The sequence below is a fragment of the Emydura macquarii genome, unplaced genomic scaffold (assembly GCF_026122565.2).
Source record: "Emydura macquarii macquarii isolate MOO-44397 ecotype Brisbane River unplaced genomic scaffold, CSIRO-AGI_Emac_v2 contig_2897, whole genome shotgun sequence".
Classification (NCBI taxonomy): Eukaryota; Metazoa; Chordata; order Testudines; family Chelidae; genus Emydura; species Emydura macquarii.
This window is the reverse complement of record NW_027133034.1, coordinates 9,167,848-9,188,279: the sequence shown is the minus strand read 5'-3', so window position 1 is coordinate 9,188,279 and position 20,432 is coordinate 9,167,848. Positions and strand designations below refer to the sequence as shown.

The 20,432-nt window shown below is 39.5% G+C and overlaps 1 protein-coding gene across 8 annotated transcripts in view; it reads left to right on the top strand.

Annotated features, from left to right (window-relative positions):
• The window catches only part of LOC137167232 (uncharacterized), a 97,737-nt gene that overhangs the window by 47,937 nt on the left and 29,368 nt on the right, over window positions 1-20,432 (top strand). For all 8 annotated transcript variants that reach the window (XR_010924061.1, XR_010924062.1, XM_067569313.1 and 5 more), the window contains 3 exons: window positions 9,239-9,393; window positions 10,003-10,080; window positions 19,960-20,149. Coding sequence is in view for 6 of the 8 variants with exons in the window: in XM_067569313.1 (XP_067425414.1) it covers window positions 9,239-9,393; window positions 10,003-10,080; window positions 19,960-20,149 (423 nt within the window). In the remaining 2 variants the exon portion in view is untranslated. The remainder of the gene's footprint in view (window positions 1-9,238; window positions 9,394-10,002; window positions 10,081-19,959; window positions 20,150-20,432) is intronic.

Sequence of the window (20,432 nt, the reverse complement as noted above, 5' to 3'; positions counted from 1 at the left end):
TTCACTACTCTGCAGTGTAAAGGGGCCCAGAGCATTATAAAAGCGGTATTAGTGTGAGTGAGAATCATTCCTAAGTGTCATGGTAGTTGGTTTGCATTGTGTATGCAGGTATTGTATGTGCTTGTTATGTTTTTATAAATAGAGGCTATGTCTGATGATAGAAACATTTTGAAAACAATAGTTGCTATATCAAAAGCAACCTTTGTAAATGTCATTTAACTCTGCAGGTTTTTATGGTTTGTCAGTCTTTTATTGGGTGAATATTCCTCATTGGAGGAATTAAGACTTATGGAGAATTCAATGGCTTGGTCTTTTGCGTTGCTTCAGGAATGTTGCTGAGCTACTGCTTTCTCTTAGGCTTCCCTCAGCTCAGTGTTTAACTTGAGAGCGTTGTTTATCATCACATCCATGCATCCCTTAGCAGTCCCAAAATGTTAAAAATCATGAGTGGCTTCACAAGAAGATCTCAAAGTCCACAACTCTGTGTGGCCATCACAGCTAAACGGTAGCTTTGATCATCATACACTGTGATAAATTCTAACTGCTGCACTACATCCATTTTTAGAAGAAAATATCTAGCTGCTATGGCTTAATAAGACTAGTAAGAAAAGAAACTGACTGCCATGTAGTCTTTGCTGTTCTGTTGAGCTTAATGAACTGTGTGCTTGAAGTAAAGCATCTGCCTACCTGTTGAACTGGGAGCCTTAATTTCTGTGGTGACCTGTTTTACTATGGCACAAAAAACTCAATCCTAAAAGAAGAAGGGGGAGAGAACCATGTTTAGGGACACCTAATACATTACTGGGCAGTGTTTTGCACAATTTGTGTCTTATTTTTGTAGTAATAATGTTATCCACATTGCAATCCATATGATCATTTTAATACAGTCACCAGTGTGTGATCAGGTAGATATTAGGCACCAAGGTTCTGATGCATCAAAACTCTTAATAGGGGGATATTTGCTTTCCCCCCCCTGAATAGTGACTTACTGTGGCTCATAGTTATTAATACATCACCATTTACTTTAGAGTTTATATATGTGGTATATTGAGGTCTGTGCTGGAGTTACAAACTATCACTTTAAGAGCAGAGGGGAGGGGAAATGTTACCTGGACCTGCTTGCAGACTAAAGGGTTCTGTAGCAAAGCATAGGAGCAGAGTCAGTTTGCAGACAGACAACTTACAGCTGTGTGGGATGAGCTGTGCCTCTCTGCCTTAGGGTGCAGCCTGTTTTTCTCTCTCTCTGCTTTTGGGTTCTTGTGTTATTGTTCTGAATTCTCAGAAGTAAAGTAGTGTTATGTTGCAACCTTCCAGTAAGAGAATTTGATTTTTTTATCTACTACTCTGTTTGTATGCCATGAAATATAACAATATGTAAATATTTTTTACCATAAGCAGCAATTTTTTGTGTGGGGAGACATGAGGAAAGTTATCTGTTCTTTGGTACTAAAGTAACAAAAAAAAAAAAAAAAAAATCCAAACAGTGATATTATATTGGTCCATTACTAGATGGAAATAGTAGAACTGTCAATAATAATAATAATAGAGAAGAGGCAGAAGTATTCAATAAATATTTCTATTCTGTATTTGGGAAAAAGACAGATGATATATTCATACCATAAGATGATATGAAACAAATTCCATTCTAACAGTAACTTAGGAGGAAGTTAAACAGCAGCTAGTGAAGTTAGACATTTTTAAATCAGCAGGTCTGGATAATTTGCATCTGAGAATTTTAAAAGCACTGGCCGAGGAACTCTCTGGATCGTTAATATTGATTTTTCAATAAGTCTTGGAATTTGGCACTCATTAAATGGATTAAAAACTGGCTAACTGTCAGTTCCTAAAATGTAATTGTAAATGGAGAATCATTGAGTGGGTGTGGTTTTAGTGGGGTCCTTAAGGGATTGGTTCTTAGCCTTGCTCTAGTTAACGTTTTTGTCAATGACCTAGAAGAAAACATGAAATGGTTATTGATAAATTTTACTGATAAGCATGCAAAGAGAAGGTTAAAGGATGACTTGATCATAGTCTGTGTAATATTTACACAACATTTTGGAGCTGGTGGGAGCGAGTCTCCTAGCCCAGGTCGACAAATTCATGTTAGCAGGGTTCCGCTAGTGTTCCAAAAATAGTCATGTAGACAGCACTTTGAAGTTGTGGTTTGGGCTGGAGTTGGGCTCTGAAGTCATCCTCCCTCCTTCAGCTTCATTTAGAGCCTGAGATCTAGCGTGAACCGCAACTTTCAAGTGCTGTCTATACAGGTATTTTTAGAGTGCTAGTGCGAGCCCCACTAGCCCAAATCTGTTGATCCTGGCTGTGAGGCACACTCCCATTGGCTCCAAAATGCTGTGTAGATGTACCTATAAGAACTTACATGGGAAACAAAACTTTCAATTTAGCAGACATAGTTCTAACAAGATCCAATGGCTGAAAGGTGAAGCTAGACAAATTCAGGCTGGAAATAAGGTGCACATTTTTAATTGAGGATATTAGCTACTGGAACAACTTAGCCAGGAAGGTGGTGGATTGTGCATCACTGGACATTTTAACATAAAGATTGGATGCTTTTCTAAAAGAGATGGCTAGTTCAAACAGAAGTTGATTCAGCGAAGTCCTATGACCTCTGTTACGCAGGAGGTCAGACCAGAAAGATGATCACAATTGTCCCTTCTGGCATTTTCTATGGATGAGTAACTGTCACTTGCCAGCCCCAGAATGTATTTTTCCTTTTTGTATGGTTTGCCATTTCCCATGCCAGACTTCCTAATATAAGCTCAGATTTACACCTGCAAAAGTGTACGCTTTCTTTGTAACATATTTACTTGTACACTTAGGGCATTTGACGTGGAAATGGGATAAAATCCTGGCCCAGATGTCTGTAGGAGTCCGGAATATTTATATGGGCATATGTTTATATACTCACATGAAAATTTTGCATAAATGTTTTTGTCAACCATCTGAGATTTGAAATTTTGATCCTTAAGGATATGTTTTCTGAGTGATCCATATAACTTATTCTTCCCACTTTAATTTATCAATAATAATATAAATTCTGAGGGAGCACATTTCCTCAATCATTTCAAATGGATAGATTCAATTTTGGAAATGGCCAGCCAAATTACTTCAAATTATTTAAACTTTTTGTTCTTAGGTAGGTCTGGATTGTATGGAGATTTGGGGGGTCTGTAGGAGATAGGGATGGGAAGTCAGAGCCCTCAGTTGAAGGACCACAGATCTTTCCTAATGAATCAAGTCTTCAGAGAATAAGAATTCACATATGGATTTGTCAGAACATATGATGTGATAGTAACTAAATAAGTAAAATTATGGCTTATTGTTTTGCACTTACATATGTTCTGTTCATAAAACAAAGAGCCATTACAAAGTAAACCATCCATGCAATTAACGTTCAAGTGACTTTATACCTTCTAATTGGAAGTTGCTAGTTTTATGCATATAAGGCTCATGAAACTATAAATTTAGATCCATAAAATACTCTACCATGTACCATCTCAATAACGTAAATAAATCCTTCAGAAGCAAACACATAAACAAATAAAACTATTCTCCAAAAATAGATGGCTGGTAAATAAAGTGTCAGCTGATATGAAATAGATAGTCTTCTTCAGAGACATAACTATTGCTGGACTGCTCCCATGTATTTCATAATGAAAATGTTGTGTTCTGACATTTATGCCATTACACGAGACTGCTGGAAATAATTCAGTTAATTTCTGTAGCAATTCACCTTCTGGGTGATAGCTACTTAATTACATGCCCTTTCCCACAAATTTGAGTTTAAGGAATAGAACCAAGTCTACTCTTCTAAAGCAATTCATTGGACATATCTACTAGCATTTAGCAGGTTTTGATTTATTTTAAAGTACAAGAAAATGGCAATAAGTAATATTACCATTTTGTTGAGAAATCTAATTTTTTTAAAATTAGGCTATGAATTTTATTTTTCTTTAACTTCTGTTTATTGTCTATTTATATTTAATATCCAATCCAGCTCCTTTTGAACTAAATGGAAAGGCCCCTATTGATTTCAGGGTAAGTTGGATTGTACCCTTAGGCCCGGGCTACACTATAGTTAGGTCAACATAGGTCACCTTGCATGGACCTACTTGCGTGTGTTTATGCTCAAATTTGTCTCCAGCCACCATAAGGGTCCCATTACAGCAAAGCAGTAAAACCAACTTCTCAAATGGCGTGGGCCATGACTGAACTACTGAGGTCAACGCAGTGCTAGTGTAGACACTACATGACCCGTGTTGACCCTAACAGTCCTTCAGCAGTTGTCCCACAATGCCCCATTCACTGCAACAGTGACTGCTCTGAGGTCATGGAGACTGGAAGCCTCCCCCCACGTTAAAACTTCCTGTGTATTTTTGAAATTTCTTTTACTGCTTGCCCAGCTGGGCGAGCACACCTAGCAATTCTTCCTTGCTGTGTGCAACTGCCCAGCCAACCATGCCAGCCCCATGCACTAGACATACTTCTGCCTGGAGTAGACAGGAGTTCTTGGATCTCCTGGGCCTGTGGGGAGAAGAGGCTGTGCAAGCTCAGCTACAGACCAGCTATAGAAATGTGGACGTCTATTGAAACATTGCATGGGAAATACAGGCAAAGGGGTGTGAGAGGGATCAGCAGTAGTGCTGAGTCAAACTAAGGAACTTCGCTAGGCATAAGACGAGGTCAGGGAGACCAAAAACCTATCTGGTGATGAGCTGCAGACCTGCTGCTTTTACAACTGCATGCCATACTTGATGAAGACCCCACCAGCACCCTCCGGATCACCCTAGATATCTTGGAGAAGCCCAAGACAGAGATTCCTGCAGTGAGGAGGATGGGGGAGGCAAGGAGTTCCAGCCATGACATGAGCGGGATCTGTTTGAGACTCCACCACAGTCTAGCCATTCCCATCAGCCAAGCACCGACCAGCCCAATGACAGGGAAGGAATCTCAGGTAAGTGTGTGTACAGGCAATTTTCCTTACAATGTTTAAATTTAAAGATGCCCCCTGGTCCATCCCCAAGTTAACAAGACACAGGTATTGATTTTTCATTATTTTACTTATATGAGAAGAAGTAGTGGTACAACAAATAGAGGCAGAGTTTGTATGTGCTTTTCATTCCCCTGTCGGGCTAGGTCAGGGGGGGCATACAGAGCAGTTTATTTATGTACATGGAGATTTATCCCTTTTATCCTCCTGAGAGACCTCAGTAAAACTTTTGTGAAGATACTCTGCAATCCTCTCCCAACAGTTTCTAGATCTGGCTTCCTCCATTGCAGGACACTTTCCCATGCCACTCCATGATGAATTCAGCTGGCACCATTGCAGTGAACAGGCTAGTGGCATATGGGCCTAGGCAGCTTCAGGATGCCAGTAGCAGCCCTCTGCATCTTTGTTACCCTCATGAATGAGTTGTCAGCCAAAAGCAGCGCTGCCTGTGGAGAACAGTGCCAATATTCATTGCCCTCTACTTGTACGTGTGAGCTAGGGACCGAAATTTTATTGCTTCCTGCAATCGAAATTCCTTCCACCCCTTGTTCATGGTGGGTCATACTCACCATGGCTGGACTGGCGGACGGTGCTATGCAGAGGTGTTCTAAAAATGAAGTGTCAATGAACAGGTCTTATTAAACATTTTTATGAGAATAAGGGAAGAGAGTTTTGAAATGTATCTTTCCCTTACCATTGTGACTGTAATAATACAGTTGTACATCTGTCGGTTTTTATCAGCTACTGCTGTTGCGGCCTTAACGGGTGCCACTTCCACACCAACAGAATGCCTAACCCAGATGAGGAGGAGAAAGAAGATAACTAGGGAGGATGTGTTCACTGAGGTCCTACAAGCTAGTGCTGCATCAGATCATGAACAAAGAGCCTGAAGCGCCAATATGGCAGATGGCATGGAGAAAGAAAAAGCAGACAGGAGAAAGACCCAGGAAAAAAAAGCAGGGAGATGCACCAGGACATAATGGGTCTTTTCAGGCAGCAACCCAAATGCTGCAGACTCTTGGTGACCTTCAAGTCTAAAAATCCCAGACTTCCCACTTTTGCAGTCCTTGGAGTGCTCCATGGTAGCAGTTTCCTACACCCCCCATCATACCACGTGACCTCCGACCTCCTACTATTCCATGTTTGTCTGTGTGAAAAATACAAACGGGGTGCAAACACGAAAACCGAGACAGAGAGGCAAAATGCAAGAAAGCTAAGCAGCTGTCTGTGAGCATGGTGTATGACCCTGGGAAACACTAGAGAAAGAGAGTGTATTTCAGTTCTCTAGTTGGCTAAAGAGAGTTGGGGTTATAAACTAAAATAATCTTTTGTTTCTGGTTCTTCCTGTGTTCGGAGAAGCAGAACCTTATATATACCTTGTGAATAAACAAGATTGCCTCAAAAAATACCAAACTCGATCATCAATTTCTACCCCCAACTGGAAGGGGCCCCAACTTCGACAAGCCACTCAGGTTGAAAAGGGGCAACTGTATTACAATCCGGGGACCCATGTCAAGAAGTGGATTTTCCTTTTCACTTCAGAAGGTTGTACAGAAATCTTATAAAGAAACTACTTGTGGCACTTAGTCAATGGATCCACTGTCATGAAGCTCTTGGCATTTAGAAGTATTTTTCAATTACAGCAGTGACTGAACTTCAAAGTTGGATGCAGAGAAATCAATTACAAAGGGAACAGAATGTGAAGGGGAGAACAACTGTAATGAAAAATCTAAATAATATTTGTTAACTGATTTGAAAAAATGTTATATAAAACAGAAGTATTGGAGTTTTTGTGCACCCTCATGAATCTCATTACATTTGAGGAAATTATATGAAAGCATATAAAGAAAAGAGATCCTTAGCTCACAAAAGATGATTTCTTAAAAGTTGTGGAAATTTGCATGTTGAGAGTAGAGACTTTTTCTAGGTTAACAAATTGCCAGCAATGGTCATATTGCATCAGTACAACTTCATATAGATAATTTCAGCAACATTAGTAATTTCATGTAATTAATGTCTCTTGTTAAGAATTACAGAGATGCAATGGCAGTGAAGAGAGATTTAACCCCTGATTTTGCACTACCTTTAAAGTCAATGAGAGATCAATACATGTAAGCCTTGTGGGATCCAGGCCCCAGTTCAGTGGAGCATTTTAGCACATACTTAATTTTAAGCATGTGTTTAAATTATTTGCTTAGTCTGGACCTAGATCCTTAATCTGGAGCAGTACTTTATATCAGAAAAAAGAAATATTAGGCTAGAATATATTCCAATTGTTACAATCCTAGCAGAGCTCTCCTTGTGGATGCTCATCACACCGCTGTATTAGACTCAAACCTTGGATCTCACCTGAGCTTATGATGGCTGTCTTGGGACAGAGAGCAGTCACTGTCATAAACTCTGGGCTTTTAGGCACACTTTTGGGATGGAAATTCTCTGTCTAGCACCCCTTCTGAGATGTGAGACTCTGCAGGCCAACAACGTAGGTCCTAAAATTAATATTGCCTTCCCAAGCCTTGTCAGTAGCAATTGCATGCTCCTCAGGGTTCTACCAAAACCCATGCACCCTCTGGACTGCTGTTTCACTCTTCAGAGACTGTGTGACAGTTAAAATAATAGAAACAGCCATTGCAAAGGAATTCCTAAACACTTTACTCACAGACAAACAACAAGAGATGTACAGAGTTCTGGGAAAATTAACAAACACCTGCATGGAAATCCGTGCTTCTAGTGTCCTCACAACTCCAGAACCTTTTGTGTTTTGGTCCTTATTTTCAGGGTTCCAGGATTCGCCTCTCCTCCTTCTCCTCTCACCCAGTATTGCCTTCTTGTTTGAGACTGTGAGAGAGCACTCCTGTTAAGACCAGAACTTGTCATTTTATAAAGTTTCATGCCCCTCTGTGACCTCCCAGAGCAGTTTCAAATACCTTGTCAGGTGATATGTTGCTTGTTGACCGTCCTCCTGATGTCCAGGCTTGGAAAACTCATTTCCCTGGATTGCAGCCAGCTCATTGTTCTAAGGTGCTTTCATTTGAATGGAAAATCATCCAGATTAATAAATCTTGATTGCTCTCCATTGTTAACCCATAGCTAGTGGACACATGCACTCTCTCTACTAACAACTCCTGGTTATCCCAGTCCATTAGGGAGGTTAAAAGACAAAAGTGAAGACACAGTTCAATTTACAATCAAAATGGAGTTGCAGACTGATATAGACATGTGCAGACATACACTAATGTGTCAGAACAATATTGCCAACTTTTATCATTTTTATTCCCAGTATTTCATTGTTTGGTGTTTTTCTTAAAACCTCAACTCCTGGGTCATTTGATAATGTGAGAATGTAAACTTTTCATGTTTAAAAAAAAAAAAAAAAAAAAGTAAGTTTATCACCCTCTTGGTCACTGAGAAAAGCTTAAAAATGGGAAAATTAAAGGCTGAGAAACCAGATGGCAAATAAAAAGAAACCCAACTTTATTATTTTTAAAATTTAATCGTTTTAAAGCCGGTCATCTTATTTTGGGGCCTGACTCTTGATTTTTGAATACTTGAGGTTGATTGTACAGTATGTAGCAAAGTCCATAGACCTATGCCTTGTGAGGCAGTGACTCATAATTTTACTTAAATAACAGTGAATTAAGGTAACAACTGTGATCTTTTCTGTATGCAGTTTAAAAGAAATAGTTTGGCTTCAAGATACTATTTAAAAAATAATCAGTCCAATCAAAAATGAGTGGTCTGGACCTTGGCCACTAAGAGACCAACCCTGCAAAGTGCTGAGTGTCTGCTGTAACATGCTGAATGTCCTCAGTTTACAGTGATGTTAATAGAGTGAAAGTCAGCCAAAGTCAGTTAAAGTTTAGGGTGCTCAGCAACTTACAGAGTTGAACTATTAGTTGCCAAGGTGGACCCTAAAGGTTTACCAACAGTATGTTGGGGGTGTCCATTCGCACTTGCAAAAGTCCTCATTTGTGTTTGTAAATGTATGTACCTTGTATATATTAGTGGTGCTCTGTTAGAGGCCCATTAAAAACCTGATTCCCAGTATCATAAAATCACAATAGATGTGTGTATGTATATGTAAAAATATATGAAAATGAGAGGGTACATTGAAAATAACAATGAAAGAAGACAGAGACTGTTCTGAGCTTGTGGTTTGGAAGGCAAATTTCTATAAGTTGTAGTCAATAAATTTCAGCACTGCAGTTATTTTGATCTTTGTACACCCAGGAATTGAACATAACAAGTTGCAGTGGTCCTGGACTGCGTGGGGACACAATTCTTCTCCATGCAAGCACCTTTTGTTACAAGCTGACATCTGTGGATATAAGCTGGACAGGGGCTACTGATTTAGGAGTCATTGCTCTGGCAGAAGCTTCTTTAAGGTAAAGTACTTAACCCCCCCCCCCCAATTCTCTACCTGCTTACCTTACAGTAATACATATACATTCCTCACATGAATCTGCTTAGCTGTGCAAAGTAATGAAAAAGATAAATTGTATTTATTGGATGTGATTCACTTCTGTGCCAAATCTCTGCTCAGTGTGGAGGAATTGGGTTCCAATTCTAGGAGTGGGTTCCAATTCTGGTACCCAGGTCCAGCTACAATCTTGGTGAGAGTTAGTTTCTTCCTAGCAGCTTTAACTTGTGCCACTGATACAGGGAGCATAGATGTAACAGAACAGAGCTCTGCCATGGCTCCCTCCCTGCCTGGCCTTGACCCTGCCTCTCTCCCGCCTGCCTCCCTATGTTGGAGGGTGGAGGCTGTAGGCACGGGGACTGGTGCCAGCACACTTTTACAACTTGTGAGTTCTTCTCAGATGGAAATTCTCCGCTGGACAGATGCAGCCAATTTCCAGCTCCTTTTGTCTACTAAGCAACAGGAGGCTGACAGGACAAATTCATCTGTGGTGTAACTCCTTTGAAGCTGATGGAGTTAATCTAGGGATGATTTTTTTTAAATATAGAGAATTTACTGTTATTTTACATTTCAGCCTCCAGGGCCTTTCTGCTAATGGATGCCAGCTTACAGATGATGCTATAAATGCCTTGGTTAAAAAGCATGGAAAAAGGTAATTCATATTCAAACAATGATCCTGCAGGAACAGATTAACATTTTATGGTGGTTACACTATTATTCTTTGCTTTATTAATGGCTAACAGTTGTTTCTTTTCTGGCAACCTACTTTAATAAAAGCGTAACACACAGGAGTGCTAGTAAGAAACTGGTCCCAGTCACCTGACATGGAGCAAGCGTTACAAACAATTAATTCCCCTTGTATTCATTCACTCCAGTGACTCACCTATCTTCCTTGCACTGCCTGATATGTTCATCCTGTACAGCCAACATGCAACCTTAACTCTGCCCTTATTTATATGGTATATATTCAAACCACCTGAACACAATGCACCAACACATAACCAATCACAACATATGTAAAAATACCTGAACGTGTAACCAATCATCTTAGTCAGATTTAAGGCTGCTTGGTTTTTTTCAGGATGAGGGTGGAAATGTATGGGCTCTAAGGGATATAAGAGAGGTAACTAGAGTTGAGAAGGGGAGCTGATGAATGGAGCATGCAACCTTAACTCAAAGCTAACTAAATTTTCTTGTGAGAGAAAATGTATTGGGTATTGCACTCAAGCCCTTTGATAGCAGTGGATCAAATTCTGTGAAATAAGAGTTTTCATAGTAAGCTTTAGGAAAGCATCGGAGTGAACATGAAGTATGTAGGAGGTGGCACATCACTTTGTGAAGGAGTAAGAGGCAATGTGATACTTCTGTAAATAACTTTCCGAATGCAAACACATTGCTAAAAATTTGTAATTAACAATAAAGGCTAGGAATAGATTACGAATCTGTTGGGAACCCATTGCAGCTAATGAAAATAAATCATGTTTTTACGTTACCTATTTCAGCAATAAGGTATAACAAGGCATATACATGTGCTTTTTTATTTATTGCTTGACTATTACACAGCCAAGTGTGGTACTGAAGCAATAAATAAATCAGGAGCATGAATTGTAATATTTTTCCCCGACCCCGACAAAGAGGTATTTTGAGACAGTCTTGCTCACTTGTCATTGGACTTCCTTTTAATACATGGAATCGTAAAACATGAAAATCTAGTTTTATTGTGTTTCTGACATTCTATTTGTTGTTGCTAACAAGCATGACTCAGAGAATGGATAAACCCAGCCAGCTGAGACCTATGTTTTTGTTTACAGTCTGTGGGTAGTTCTAATTCCTCAGATGTTTTGCTCAGGGAAGAAATGAAAACATCATGGTGAATGAAGTCAACAGTTAGAGATGTTTATATAGGTTTACAAGCATCCCATAATATCTTTTCTGTGTTTCTCTTTCAAATAGTCAGTTCTTATTGACAAAGACTGTTTTCATTTTATTGTGTGGTTCACTGCTGAGCACACTTCTAGCATCTTATTATTACTATGGGACAGTATATGGGGGTAACTGTAAGGTGGCCTATACATTAAGCCTCTTACATGTTAATTAATCAGAAGAAATCAGAATACATGAAGAGAGTATTCTGCTGTGACTTAAGCAAGGTACTTAAGCAAATGCCTAACTTTAAGCATGTATAAAGTCCCACTAAAGTCAAGCTTAGCTCTAAAACTACTGTACAGTTTGCCTATAATGAGTGCAGCTCTGAAGTTCTTTACCATTGACCTTGCTCGCAAAAGAAACCACATCATGAAATCGATGTTAGTTTAGATAGCCTGACATATGCAGGAACCAACTGACACAGATCTGCTGGAATTGTTTTATTTCTGTGCACCCTCAGAAATCTCATTAAATTTAAGGAAATGATATAAAAGCATGTAAGAGAAGAGAGATCTCCTACTGCACGAGATCCTTAACTCACAAAAGATGATTTTTTAAATGCTCGTGGAAATTAGCACACTAAAGTAGAGACTTTTTCTAGATTAACAAATTGCTAGCAGTGGTCACATTGCTGCACCAGTGTTAACTGGGCATGTGAGAATATGGCATATGGATTATTTATTAGTAAGGATGACCTAAATGACTCACTGAAGCAATAGCATTGGATGAGGGATAATGCCAGTGCTACTTCTATTTTCAGTGAATACTGCTTTTTTTCATTAGTCAAGAATCGTGCTACATGTTGCATGTCTTCAGATAGATGACTTCAAAAAGTGCTTTCTTTGAGGACAAAGGCTGGTGGTGATAATCTGTCACATTGGCCACAGAGGAAATCTTCAACATGCTCTACAAAGTATATGAGCATGACTTAGAATTATGGAAACACAAAAAACCTTGCCCATCTATTTGATTTCCTTCAATGAATAAATCGTGCAGTCTCAAAGCTAGCAGGAAGCCTAAATGTTGTCTACTGTTTTAATCTGTCTGCCTACATTGATACTGAGAATGACATATAAAATGCCTCTAACAATAAACTGTTAAACATTCATCTACCCTCTCTTTCTTGGTATCACATGGCCCTGTCAATTAGAATAACCAGTACATATTAAAAAACAGGACACAATTCTGCTCTTCCACAATGGTAGTAGTCTCATGGTGCAGTCAGTGGGAGTTGTGCATAATGGGCCAAATCTTTAGCTTGTGTGGAGTGAAGTCAGTGGGACTATGCTGATTTACATCAATGAGGCTCTGGCTCTACATACTTTAGGGACTGAGCTCAGGATGTGTAGAATTTTGGTCTTTTTAAAGAAATACATGTAATCCAGCTGCTAAGAGACACTTTTTTATGTAGTTTCAAAAGCCTCTAACTTAACTGTTAGTGGAGATGCTAGTGGCAGATAATTGTAATGAGAGTAAGTAAACATACAATCCCAATAATAGTATCTTTCAGATTTGCAAAGTGACAGCAATATCTTCAGTAATAGTTTTAAGAGGATCCTTGGCCAAAATTTTTGAACTTGGGTGCCTAAAGTTTTGCACCTAAAATCCATCTTTAGCCATTTACAAGAAGTGGCCTGATTTTCAGAGTTGTCGAGCATCTACAGGTCCCATTGATTTCATGGGACAAACTGGATTTCACAGTTGTAGCAAGAGTTATCTTACCAAGTATTTGACTACAGCATTCTGGGTGCAGTGCCTGTACATCTAAGGCTGGCAGTCTTAGAAACTGAGAACAGGTGGTTGCCTAGGGCAACAAAATGTTTAGTTATAAAGCAGCCAGGATCTATATCCTGTAATTAAAGTTTCTTTACAATCCCTGACAATCTCTCTTACTCTCACTCTCTGTTGCTTCACCACTTTCAAAAGAACATGCAATAAATCCTCCTCTCAGTGTTAACCCCATCTCATCCACACCACACACATTTGTATTTTTAATCTAGTGTGTGATCATACTGATCTGAGATATGTTGGTCTCTTTGGACATTTAAAACTGATTGAACAGGTTGTATAACATACAGAGACAGGAAGGGGAATTTTCTCTGATGGTTCAGAGCTGGATAAACCTACAGAGTCAGGATCAGAGGCAGAGAAACAATAAGAAATATACTGAATAATCTCTTCCCCCTACCCCCAAAAAATATCATGACAGGAAAAAACAAAAATGAGGAATAATGTAGTACAAAAGGATCCTCAAAGATACATTTTAAAAGTACCAGAGAGAAGGAAAGCTGTTGAATGAAAATGAAAGTAGGAACAAACAATAAAGTGAAAAAAGAATACTACAGGAAAAAGAATAGGGTCTGATAAAATGAGGATCTAAATTCCCTAATGACTTGAGGAGCTCAATATCTCACAAGGTGCTCAGTCAGCACTTTACAGTATCAGATCCACACTGAAAGAATCCAACTGTGACTTTAGTGTGTGAATGTACGTATACAGTCTGAAACTCCTGATCCAGCCTACGTGGCTTCTGTGTGTTTTATGAAGAATAACTGCAAGCTGAAATTTGTTTGAGAGTGAAAAAGGTATCATGCTGTGCCCATAAATCTCCCCAGCAAGTTTCAACCAGTCCTATATTTTTGGAGACTGCTTTTTAGTGAGGCTGTGCACCCACAGCTCCCATTAATTAATTGTTTCCACAAGACTGCTGCCCCATTCAGTACACAGAAAATGAAGCAGGTTGTCTAGTGAATGAGATAGTTGTCTGTAGGGATATCTGTGTAGTTTGTGGCAGAAGTTGGAAGGTGTGCATTTACTGTTGTTGTGGGAGACGGCAGGCTTAGGCTCCCCTAAAACTAAAGGTCTGCCCACTCAAATGGGGGAGAAGAGCCATTGAACCTTTGCCGCAAGTAAATACTAAAGACAATAAATGAAAAAAGCAGGGCTGCGCGTGATGGTTAAAGGTTAAAAATCAGGAGTTCAGAGGGGGACACTGAGCAGAGAACCCCTGACAGCGCCCACTACTCAAAGGCATCCAAGGAGTCAGTTGACAACATCCAGAGGAGCTCTATCCAGAGATGTGATTGGACAAGGGGCTGGAAATAGGCCTCGCTGTTGCAAAGCAATCCCCCATGCAGCCTCTTCCTTCTGGTGTGATGTATGGCCATGTTGGCCAGCACCAGGAGGAGGTTGACGAGGTGGTGTTCCAACTCCACAAATAGGGTGTGGTAGGATAAGCAGGTGAGGGGAAAAGTGCAGTTGGAACTTTAGCAAGAAGTTCTAGAGAAGCCGGAAGAGGAGCTGAAACCTGATGTGTGGTAGGGTCTCCTCATGCTGCAAAAGGAAAGGGTGTTGAGGGAATTCTTGAACTGCACCAAGTACATGCTCGGACTTATAGCTCCATGGAGAAGCCTCCAGCTAATATTCCTGGTGGGCTGTGGAACCAGAATGAAGTACAGACTGGAGCCACTGGGACTCCTCCCCCTTCTCATGGAATAATAGAAATATAGGACTGGAAGGGAACACGATAAGTCATTTCGACCAGTCCCCTGCACTGAAACAGGGCTGAGTGTTATCTAGACCATTTCTGACAGGTGTTTATCTAACCTGTTCTTAAAAGCATCCAATGATGAAGCTTCCACAACCTTCTTGGGTAATTTGATCCACTGCTTAACTACTTTATAGTTAGGAAGTTTTTCCTAATGTCTAACCTTAATCTCCCTTGCTACAATTTAAGCCCATTTCTTCTTGTCCTGTCATCAGTGATTAAGGAGAAAAAATTATCATCTTCTTCTTTAAAACAACCTTTTATATACTTGAAGACTGTTATGTCCCCCCTTAGTCTTTTCTTCTCCAGACTAAATAAACCCACATTTTTCAATCTTTCCTCATAGGTCATATTTTCTAGACTTTTAAAATCATTTTTGTTGCTCTCCTCTGGACTTTTTCCAAATCTGTCCCGAAGTGTGATGCCCAGAACTGGACACAGTGCTCCAGTTGAGGCCTTATCAAATGGCAACAAGTGTCACCACTTGGTGTTGGGGAAGGACGTGAGAAAGTGGATGGCGTGAAGCATGAGTGTGTACAGATGTTCTCTGGGTGCAGTTTGAAGGCAGACTGGCCCGATGTCATGCAGCTGGCTCAAGTGACATATTGGGGTGGCTGTGGAGGCTTGCAGGGCAGGATCCTGATGACAAGTTCCAGAGGGCTCATGGAAAGCAAGAGAATCGGAAGGAAGGGCTATCATCTCCCCTTGGAGCACACAACAGAGGACATGTAGGATGGGCAACCCCGTGCCCTGGCTGAGTGCCACGGGGACCACCCCATCCTCTGATCATAATTCAGGAGGTCACCAAGTCTGGTGGTACCACCAAGGGGGACTCCCTCACCTTACTCAAAGGTGTGGTTTGTGTAGCAGAGGTTCTGTATCGGAAGGTGTGCGGTAGATGAGGCAGGAGATTGCAGGAAGAGAAAGGATAGTCTTGTGGGCAAGACAGTTGAATGCTGCCCTGGAGAATTGGATTCTATTCTTGCCTTTGCTACAGAGTTCCTGTGGGATGCTAGACAAGTCACTTAAACCAGACTTTTCACAGTTGGCCACTGTGTTCCACATTTGTGTGTGTCCAATTTGAGACACTTGGAACCTGATTTACAGAAGTGATGAACACATATAGCTGCAGCTAGGGTCAATGGGAGCTTGGCATCTCTGGCAGTAAGGCAACATGGTCTAGAGAGCAAAGGGTTAGGAGTCAGGAGACGCTGAGTTCTAATGTTTGCCCTGCTCAACCATTGATTCACTGTGTGGCTTTTGGGAAATCTCTTTGTCTCGGTTTCCCTGTCTGTATAATGGGGATGATAGCATTCTCTTGTCTCCCAGGGAGTTGCGAAGATAAATTCAGTAATGTTTGTGAAGCACTAGAATTCTTCAGTGATGAACAATATAGAAAACTCTAGGAGAAACTAATAATTCTATACTCAGTGCAGCATTTGGATAGTGCACAATGGATAAGATAAGGGCCACATATTGAATTATGGGGATAAAAAAAGATATTAAATAGGTGTCTTATTCCCTGAGAGCCATCCATCTTGTACACTGATAAAGGAGAACTCTTTTATTGTGGAAGAAATAGTACATGATGATGTAATTAAAGACTGTGTCATAATGCATACACAAACAGGCCAAATTAAGATCTCCAGGGCAATCTGAATACTGGCATTTCCTAACTTTTGAATGTTTGACTTTGCTGAATAAATAATTCTTTTGATGTGGATTTTTGTATATAATCATTAATATACTACCAAATATACATTATCCTGCCACATTATTTTAAATATTTTTCTTGTTCAGCTCCCTCCAGTACAGATGCACAATTGCTTACAAGGCTAATTGTGTAATAATATCTTCTAAATAACTCCCTCCTGCTGTCTAAACGATTCTGTACTACTACGATCTGAGGACTGGGACAACAGTGGGGCTTCCATGGTTCTGAATTGTATTGTCCCAAACACTGGTCTGTGGCTTCAGTTCAATGAATCCAGGAGGAAGGGGTGGAGTTCAAGTATATAAGAAACTATAGGAGGCAGATTCAATACTGCATTCAGCTTTTGCTAGGTGCAACAGAGCAAGGATCTGTTGGAAGCTGGTTACAAGTCCCTGATTCTTTGTCCCAGCCCCAATCCCGATACAGTTTAGAACAGCCATGGGGCTGTTTTAACTTGTGGCACTTGATATGACCTCCAAAGGACCCTATGCCTGTAGTGGTTAGCTGGAGAAGAAATGATGATGTTCTGGCCATTCCCTGTTCTGGCCTGCAACATGCCCTCCTCGCCCCGACGTGCCTCCTGCATTTGGGGGCTGTAGGATTGGAATCACACGAGGCAGTTCTGCACCTGTTGGAGACTCTCCCATGCAGGGTGTGGCACCAGAAGGGATTTATGGGAGATTTCCACTTTCTTTACACTAGACTTCTAGTCACAGGAAAAAGTACAGAACAGTCAGCAGCAATGCAAGATTCATGACCACACCCTGTCAATGTGCCTCAGTATTGGTCAGGAAAGATCATCTCTCGGGGTGAGATAACTAAAAGAACCATGCCATAGAAACGGAAAGAAAAAAGAGAGAAAGTGTACAGAGCTAAACTTGTATTATTTCTTTTTTAAAAATCTAGGGAATACATTTCAGCTTGTGAAGAAGAAGAAAAAAAAAATTTGGAGTAGTGTGAAAGGGATTCCTTCCCACCTTTGGAATAAGAAAACCTGTCTCCATAATGTCTGTTTTCTCCAGTTGTTCAGAATGATCTCATACCACGTAGATTTGTGTTCTTAGTGATTCAACTCACCTCTGTGCTATTAACAGGAACATTGATTATCTGTCGCACTGTAGTTACCATAGACAAAGCATTTTGATGAAAGAGGCTCTTCTGCTGTTCATTTCTTTTTATTAGGTAGGACTGAATGTTCAGTACACTTCATTTTAGGGGCTCCACATATGAATGAAGATAGTACTCTGGGAATTGCTGTAGCGCTGCTTGTCTAATTTGTATTGATTTACTCAGTGCTATGATCCAAATGGGACTTTAACATTTTTCTTCTTTGCACTTGTATAATGTGAGCTGGGTAGAAAATAGTTTTTTTTCTTTAAATGCGAGACCCTTCCTATTGCATTTTTAAAAGTACCAATTTCTTACATTTAATTTTTAAAAAAGAGTTTATTTCATTAAGATAATTAAAATGGTTCCCCTTCATAATTTTTTTTTTAAATATTTGCCTTGAATGTTGGTACTTACCTTGCATGACACAGTGTTACTGCAGAGTTAAAGGATGAAAATTAGCCCTAGTTTACTCTGTTAACTTTAGTTGAATTGTATCCTCTATCCAAATTTGCATTGGATTTAAGAGGTCTAATTCTGATCTCACCTACACTGATGTACTGGAGTAACTCTGACTTCAATGGTGTTTATGTCTGATTTACACTGATTTAAGTGAGATCAGAAATCGGCTCCAGTCTTTTCCCCTTTTCATTAATATAAACCTCTTGGTAGCATTTGTCATAGATGCTTTTCTTCCATTGCCTAATCCATCTGTAATTAGGGGTTGATTAGAAGGTTTTTGTAATTATTATAATTCCCTGATACCATTCTTTTCATTTATACATTTTAAGAGTACAGATGTGCACAATGTGTCTCTGGTGCTGCTGTTTACACATAGTATGATTTGTAGGCTACTTACTCCCTTTGTAACTTTTAATTCTATATTAAATAGAATAACATAAAAAAGTTAATTTAAATATCGGCATATAGAATAACGATGATTGCAAAATGACTTGCAACTATTATATATATAAACAACCAATAACATTTATAAACCTGGTAGGAACAATATGTAATACTGATAATAGTAAAACCAGAACGTGAACCTTCTGAAATTTACTACAGTAGAAAATAAATTGTTGTTCCACTAGCAGAATGTGTTTCAACTAATTTGGTCTTCCCAATAATTAGCCTCTTCTAAAATGTTCCCTCGCAAACTTCTCATTTCATGCTTTGTCTCTGCAGGATTTATGTATTCCTAAATCTCCATTTCTACTCTTATAAATCACCCTCAGCTGTTTCCTGCCTCTACTCTGACAATTTCTACCTAGCTCTTATTGGAGAACCAAACAAAAAATAGAAGTGGACTGAGGAAATGGTGTCCACATTTAGATCTGGATTAGGTTTAGACAAGGGGTTTCGGTTGAAATTTGCATCCACTAAAATATTGCAATCTTTATTTCTGAGACTGTGGCTCAGAATGATGAAAATCTCATGAGATAGCTGTTCTCATAACATTTCCATCATTGGGGGCTCAACAATCACAGTAGTAGGTTCAGATCAAGGGATTCACATTTGAATACCTTTCACTTACCTAGGTTTGGATTTGAGGTTCTATCTCTATCCAAATTATACTAGAGCTGTTTAGTCTGAGGGCTTCAGTTCCCTGTTTTCTTTAGTGCATGCCATCATCAATAAGAAAGTGAAAGGCACTTATATTTAATGGTGCTTACAAAGTAGGGATATCTCTTAATTAGGTGCTGCTAATTAGCAGGTTCTTATCCTTGCTGGGATCAGCTAATAGAGGGAGACATGATCACATTGCTTATGCCTATGGATTACACTACTATATTGAAGGGATGCCATGCACTCAGATGAAGTTAGAAAAGTCAGTGTGAATGCTATTGATTTAAGTTTTGAAAGTGAGTTACTTTTAGGGCAATATACAATTACCTGAATTATTTTCAACCTGTTGCTAATTTTTGTAGGGGAAAATGAACATTGTTGTTATTTTGATTTTATTCATTTATCAATTTACACGATAGCCGTTCCCAACTGCTTCTTAAAGTTATTGAATACAAGGGGACTGGATTCAGATATCACTTATACGGGGTCTAATTTCAATGGAGTTATCCAATATTTACACTGGCATGAGATCAGAACCAGGCCCCCTATGTATAGGAGAAGAAAAACTGAAACATCATAAAAGCAAGTGTATCCAAAGCTGTGTTTTTTTGTATGTGTTGCACTGTTGATATTGGGCTAACTTTTTTGTAATCTCATCTTCCTTCCCCCAGTCTCAGTAAACTAGAAATATTTGGCTGCCATGCTCTTACTGCCAAGTGCCTGAGTTCCATGGCTATAGAGTGTCCAAATCTGCAGACACTGAACATTGGCAGAATCCCCAAGGTTACTGATGTCTGCTTGACAAAGATAGTGAATTGTCTAAAAAAGCTAACTACACTCAATATGACTGGGCTCACTGTGGTAAGAACACTTTGATTTCTCACTGTTTGTCATTGGTTTTAAATCTACTAGAAGTGGATTGATTGGTGTCTGTGGTATTTGTATCAATAAATACACGCTGGTAGGTGTAATATTCTCTGGTTTTTCCAGACAAAGTGAAGTAATTGAAGCAAAATAGCATTTTTTGTATAAATGTTATGTTCATTTCACCTAATTGCAAGACATGCAAATAACAAATTACTTTGGTTAAAAAATGTTATCAAATATAATACAAATTCAAAATTAGTTAATCAATAAGAGATGT